At 35.3% G+C, this 7,500-nt stretch overlaps 1 protein-coding gene across 1 annotated transcript in view; it reads left to right on the forward strand.

The window, feature by feature from the left end:
* The window catches only part of si:ch211-200p22.4 (phosphatidylinositol-binding clathrin assembly protein), a 153,690-nt gene that overhangs the window by 127,116 nt on the left and 19,074 nt on the right, over positions 1 to 7,500 (forward strand). Inside the window, 3 exon segments of the mRNA XM_051935113.1 lie at positions 1 to 115; positions 1,412 to 1,435; positions 6,221 to 6,280. The exon segment at positions 1 to 115 is cut by the window's left edge and continues 27 nt beyond it. Of these exon segments, the coding sequence (XP_051791073.1) occupies positions 1 to 115; positions 1,412 to 1,435; positions 6,221 to 6,280 (199 nt within the window).

The raw sequence follows: 7,500 nt of genomic DNA on the forward strand, positions 1-7,500 counted from the left end.
TGAGAAAAAACTGACGGGAGGAACACATTGGCAATCAAAAACTATGCCAACAACAACAGGGTGGAGCCCAGCAGGTATTGGCCCAGGTCCAGCACCAGTGCCAGTACCACAAATGGTAAGGATGTTGAAAGTAAAATAGTCCCATGCTGTACCACAACAAATTTTACATTTGAATTTTACAGTAATTGGCTTCTGAAAGCTTTTAACCCATTGATTCTTGAATGAGACCAGCTAATAAAGGCTAAGAAGCATGATTATGTTTGCTTGCCTTCTCTCATTTCAGCTGTTTCTTTTCAAGGCTTGATAGCGTTTATCAGTAATTTGCAAATATCGTTTTAATTTTGATTTTAATTTTATCAGTTTTGCATTGTGTGATGCTATGCTTGTATCTACACATATTTGTATTTACTGTATGTGTGTCACCCTGCCCGGGATTGGTTCCTGCCTTGTGCCCTGTGTTGGCTGGGATTGGCTCCAGCAGACCCCCGTGACCCTTTGTTCGGATTCAGCAGGTTGGAAAATGGATGGATGTATATGTGTGTTTACTTTATCTTGGTAATCAGTTCTTAATAATAGATTTAAACAAATAGAGAAACATAGCACCTGTTTAGGGACTTTTATTGTTACCCAAATTAAAGCAGTATTACCAATATTATTAAGCATCATAACACATTTAACCAAAGTCTGTATTAGACAAATGCTTATTATTTGTTACCCTCATTATTAGATGAAAGCTTTTGTTTTTTGCACTTGGTGAAGGTGCCAGCATTTTAAATTGGCCTATTCATTGATATACATACACCCAAACACACTAGTAATACATTTTGTTTAATTGCTATACAGCCTGAACACACAGCAGAATTATTCTTTTAGATTATGGTTTTATATTTGGTTGATGTCAAATATATTTTTTGACCATGTCATAGCTAAGTTTTGCTGTTTTCCAAGAAATAAGAAAGCATGGCAGTAAATACAGTAATGTTCTTGTAACTTATTTAGTTTTTTCTCAGGGTGAGTGTACATTGGTTTGTATTGTGAATGCAGATTTGCTGATTTCGTAGGATTTGATCCGATTATAGTGTAAATATGCCTATTGACTCACTTGGTGACCTTCAGCAAATCATATTTGTTTTTATACATATTTATATTTGTTTTTCATACATAATTATTTTTTTCACTTTTAAGGAAACTATTACATCTTCAAGCATTGAGCTGAGTTTTTTTTTTTTTTAGATGTGGAAGCATATGATATTATCTTTGTGACTGCATGTGGCACCTTTTTAACACTGGGTATTCATACAGAATGTTCATACTAACCTCTACAATCTGCCTGTCTTTTTAATATGCACCTCTTGTATCCTTTATCTACCCCTACCCAATTTTTACTCTTGCTGCATAACATATATTGCAGAATGGAGTACTCTATACAGGATATGTAAGTATTTTAAATTGAATTAGCTGTTTATTGTTTTTTGCTAAATTGCATTTTATCTGAAAAATGTTTGATTTCAGTTGTTAGTTGGGAGATTGTAAATTTATGCACATGCTTGTTTGTCCCATGGAAGCAGAGACTCGCTGAAATTTGGTTTTAGGTTTAGCATCAAAACTATTCGTTTTTATCAGTCTTATAGTTTCAACTCCATATTTAACATTCAGGCAATATGTATGTACTAGATAGATTAACCGGTTTGAGACCCATCATAATTTCCAGAAGTTTTCCAGATTGGTGTGAGTGTACATAACCAAAAAGTTGCTGTGTAAAGCATTCAGTGTGTTAAAACGTTCTTACTTAATACCTACTGAAGATCCTAATGTAAATAGCCTTGAAAGATGCCTTGCCTTACCAAATCTTTGATTAGTTTTCTAATGGTTGCGTTAAGGTGGGTGAATTGTGAAATGGGGGAGCTCCACCTGACCCCAGTAAAAAAAAAATTGCCTTTAACTGTATTTATTAAAGACAGACGCTTAGCTTCCAATCTTCAATGCCTGTTTAATATAATATATTCATCCATAAAGTCTAACACCCTGGAGATGATATCATTTGATGCAGAAAAAGCATTGGATATATATATATATATATATATATATATATATATATAATTTGGGTTTGGCCCGAACATTTGTGCATGGATCAAACTACTGTATACCAGTCCAGAAGCTTCAGTTTGTATTAACGTTAATTTAGACTACTTTAAACTAGAACGTGGTACCAGACAAGGGTGTCCCTTGTCAACACTGCTTTTTGCAATCGCCATTGAGCCACTGGCAGCTCACTATCGAAATGCTAATGACATAAAGGGGATTAGTAGAGAAGGATTTGAACAGAAAATCTCTATATGCAAATGATATGGTACTGTATATCTCCGAGCCACAGAATATTGTGCCTGCAGTCCTAACAGCACTAACAGAATTTCAAAAGATTTCTGGTCTCAGAATTAATTTGAATAAAAGTGTGCTCTTTCCAGTGAATTCTCAAGCATACAATATTAGGTTGGACACCTTCCCTTTTATCTTCGCAGATCAGTTTAAATACCATGGGGTAAACATAACAAGTAAACATAAAGCTTTTTATCAACAAAATGATGATGTCTGCATGGAAAAAATTAAGCAAGTCTTCCTGCATAGATGGTTTACCCTCCATCACACTTTATCTGGAAAAGTAAACATTGTCAAGATGCATATCCTTCCTAAGCTTCTTTTTCTATTTCAAAACATTCCAATATACATCAGTAAATCATTTTTTAAGAAACTGGATTCAACCATAGCTTCATTCGTTTGGAATTCAAAACATCCACGTATCCAAAGGGTGACTCTACAAAGACCTAAGGCAGAAGGTGGCATGGCTCTACCTAACTTTTTTTTTTTATTACTGGGCGGTGAATATCCAAGCAATAAAAACCTGGACAATGACACAAATAGATGAACAGACACAGGTTTGGTCCACAATAGAAATCCTGCAGTACAGTAATCCCTCCTCCATCGCGGGGGTTGCGTTCCAGAGCCACCCGCGAAATAAGAAAATCCGCGAAGTAGAAACCATATGTTTATAGTTATTTTTATATTGTCATGCTTGGGTCACAGATTTGCGCAGAAGCACAGGAGGTTGTAGAGAGACAGGGACGTTATTCAAACACTGCAAACAAACATTTGTCTCTTTTTCAAAAGTTTAAACTGTGCTCCATGACAAGACAGAGATGACAGTTCAGTCTCACAATTAAAAGAATGCAAACATATCTTCCTCTTCAAAGGAGCAAACAAATCAATAGGGCTGTTTGCTTTTAAGTATGCGAAGCACCGTGGCACAAAGCTGTTGAAGGCGGCAGCTCACACCCCCTCCGTCAGGAGCAGAGAGAGAGAGAGAGACAGATAAAAAAATCAATACGTGCCCTTCGTGCTTTTAAGTATGCGAAGCACTGTGCAGCATGTCGCTTCACGAAGCAACTGCACAGAAGGTAGCCAACGTGAAGATAATCTTTCAGCATTTTTAGACGAGCGTCCGTATCGTCTAGGTGTGCGAACAGCCCCCCTGCTCAATCCCCCTATGTCAGGATCAGAAAAAGTCAGCGCAAGAGAGAGAGAGAGAAAAGTACGTTGGGTAGCTTCTCAGCCATCTGCCAATAGCGTCCCTTGTATGAAATCAACTAGGCAAACCAACTGAGGAAGCATGTACCAGAAATTAAAAGACCCATTGTCCGCAGAAATCCGCGAACCAGCAAAAAATCCGCGATATATATTTAAATATGCTTACATATAAAATCCGCGATAGAGTGAAGCCGCGAAAGGGGAAGCGCGATATAGCGAGGGATCACTGTACATCTTTATATTTCTTGCTTTGTACCCCAATATACTCATCACCAATATACTAACAACCCAATTGTACTTCACTTGCTCCGAATATGGAACCAATGTAGGAAGTATTTTTATATAGAAAAGCTTTTATCTGTGGCATCTCTGCACTCGAACCACCTTTTTCACCCTGTCAAACTTATGTAGTTTTTAATGTCTGGAAAACATTCAGGATTAAATCACTTACAGATCTGTACATAGACCATGTCTTCGCATCCTATGAATAATTACACTGTAAATTTAACTTTCCAGCAACACATTTCTTTCACTACCTTCAAATTTAGAAACTTTGTTAAATAAAACCTGTCCAATTTCCCTCACCTCCCTCCTACCTCTATTCTGGAAAAAATGTGATCAGTCTTGAGGACTTGGACAGCATTTCCGTAATATATATATAAAAAAAATTTTCAAAGTCCCTCCCTTTGAAAGATACAGTGGGAAATATAGAAATACAGTACAGTGGGGAAAGAATCTCTCACTAAACATTTCAGAAAAGGATTGAAAGGTAGCAATGCACAGAATTAATTTGAGTTCCATATGCATAAAGCATACAATTATTCAACTTAAAATTATATATTGAGCACATCTGTCTCGTTTAAATGTGTCCAAAATTTTTCCAGGGCAAGATCCAACCTGTGAACGTTGCAATCAAGTTCCAGCCTCATTGGGTAACATGTTTTGGGCCTGCACCAAATTAACATCGTTTTGGACCAAAATCTTTAAATGCCTCTCAGACAGCCTTGGTGTCACAATTTCTCCTAATCCACTAATGTCTGTGTTCTGTGTACTTACAAGATGGGCTTAAAGTGGAGAAGGACAAACAAATTGTAATTGCCTTTACTACACTATTGTCATGTAAACTTGGAAAATATCAAATTCTCACTTAGAGGAACTTTACAAAACTTTTTCAAAACTTGGTAGGATCTAATCATTTTAGAATAAGCATTTAAATTGAGGAAGTGGATTATCTCCCCTCTTTTATATTCTATTTATTTTGATTCATTTATTTATTTACATATTTTTACTATTATTAAAGTTTTACTCTGCTGGCCAGCTCTCTTTCTCATGGCTGGGGGTTGATTTGCTTCTAACTTAGTTTTGTTAAACTTGACTTGCTTGTATGGAATGTTCTTTGATTTTAATAAAATTATTTTAAAAAATGGCTAAGCTCATATACAGGCAGATACATCTGAGCACCTCCTTCGTAGATATATGCTGTCAGTGAATAAGTGAGCGCACTCTGGTGGCTATGAAGCAAACCTGGAAGGAGCAGGGTAGTGATCTTGTTTTGTAAACAAAAAACTCCATTTAGTGTGACATTTTTTGACTGTAAAAATGTAGTAGCAAACATCTTCTTTTCCTTCATGTTTTATATTTGAATCTGCCGTTTTTCTATTTCAAATTGGTAGCAAAACTTAAGTTTAATACTGCACTGCACAGTAAGTACCTTGTATAAAATAATAATTGTCAAGATCTCTGCTCATTTGAGACACTATGGCAGGGCCTTAAAAGTGCTATGCATAAACAAATACCTTTAAACATCAATGCATTATGGCAGTGATGTAAGGAGGAGTGGTTCAAAATTTCTCCAGTATAATGGAAGAGTTACTGCTGCTAAAAGTGTTATGTAAAAGTGTATAAACTTCAAACTCTTTGGTTTTATTTGTTTTTGTACAGTTAGATTCTGCATGGAACTTATTCTCATTGAAAAGATAAAGACAAAGTAAAATCTGTTTAATGTGAAGAATGCACAGCAGCAGTTTTTTGCCATTGTTTGTGTTTGTCACTAATGGACAAAAAAATATCCAAGAATAGCTGTGTCATGTTGAAATTATCAGATAAATGCCTTAACTTCAAGGCAATACAACATTTAAGCATACCTTTACATCATAATTGATGTCATTAGTCAATTCCTACTTATTAAGACTTTCTGTAATATTTTATTACGACTAATATTTTTTTCTAGTCTTTTTTTTCTGGTAATTGTTTACATAAAATAACTAAAAGTAATAATTTGAGAGATAGCCACAGACTGTGTTACATGAAGCAACATGCACTAGTTTGCCAGGCTAATACTAATTATAACCAGCTAAAGTTTTAAACAAAAAAAAATACCAGTTATATCATGCCAGCTCATGGTGAAGACTTGATAGCTATAATGATGATCGTACTTGTCAGTTTCCAGTACCTTACCTCTTAAGGTATTATAGTGTTAGGGCAAAGAGGTTGTTTAGAATGCACTATGCTTTAAATACATTTACAATAAATAGCTTTTCTTTTCCTTGTGTTTCACAAAGTATGAGGCAGTTATGGCATATAAAATAAGGTGGATTTTGCATAATTATAACAGTATTTTTTTTTTTTTTTGTTTCAGCCACCAGCAGCCCCTATGGCATTCCCAATGACATCACCACAAGTGCCTGTCTATGGAATGGCAAGTTGATTTTTCTTCTCTGTGTGCTGTTTAACCTAAAACAATACATTTAAACTGCTAATTCTTGGCAGTTGGTTATTTGGGGGAAAAAAATGATTGTGGACAGGCATTACTTGTTGTACTTGGATACAGGATCCGTTTACTTGAAACCTTTGGAATTCCTCTGATTTAGGTATTTTGTCCATTTTTTTTCCATTCTTTTAAATTCTGTGCACTATTACTTTCTGCTTTGATTTACAAACCTGTTATGTTCCAGTTCTGTTTTCTATGGAGACTATCCTATGTAAAAATCGCTCCTTGATCTATATCTTCCATAGAAAGCTTTACTGCCTGCCCATACAGTATATGTCCAGTTCAGTATGTTATACTTTACAGTCAGCACATTTAATAGTGTTGAGTTGGAGGATATTTACACACTCAAAACAGAGTTGCTTCTTGAGAAATCACCTCTATAATAACTGTCGTTGTGACCAGTCTTTTAATATGAACTGGCAATAACCTGACCTTTGAAATTGCACATCTTTGTGGCAGGTAAGAGATTAGTTTATTATCAGTGAAACCCTACCAAAGACTAACAGTGTCTTGCTAAACATGACACTGATATACTCTGCAATGCATTTATTTGTCTCCTCTGGATGGCCACATTATTGCCATTTGGTTGATTTTTCACAAAATATCAGTAGTTTAGAATAAATTCAGTTTTTTGTTTGTAGTGTTATATTTTGAGCAATAACAATGGATAATACTATAGACTTGCTGGTAGAACAAGCCTGCCTGCCTTTAACCCATCTATGGAGTCCATTGCCTTTTAAAGAAAACAATCATATTACTTTTGCATTGTATAATAGGTTTATTTGGCCGAGTTTGTATATCAAAGGCTCAGCACAAATATCTGTCTGTCCTGTTAACCATTCTTAAGATATTATTTGTGATGCCACAAACATAGTTGCAAATTAAGTAATTACAAATTTTGAAGCCAAATGTCCGGGGTCTAAAGATTGAACAGGGTAAGTTATCATTGAAAGAGTGGGTGTTTGTTACGAGTCTTCTTTTTAATTCTGTACATGAAGGTTATTAACCTTTTGTTTTGTGTTTTTTTTTTTTTTTTTTTTTTGGCTTATAATTACAGGACAATACAGGGTTAAGTGCAGGCAAGATAACATATAACATCTCTCAGTAATGACTAGAACAATTCTATATATGCCATAGGTCTTATACTG

The sequence above is a fragment of the Erpetoichthys calabaricus genome, chromosome 12 (genome assembly GCF_900747795.2).
Source record: "Erpetoichthys calabaricus chromosome 12, fErpCal1.3, whole genome shotgun sequence".
Taxonomy (NCBI): Eukaryota; Metazoa; Chordata; class Cladistia; order Polypteriformes; family Polypteridae; genus Erpetoichthys; species Erpetoichthys calabaricus.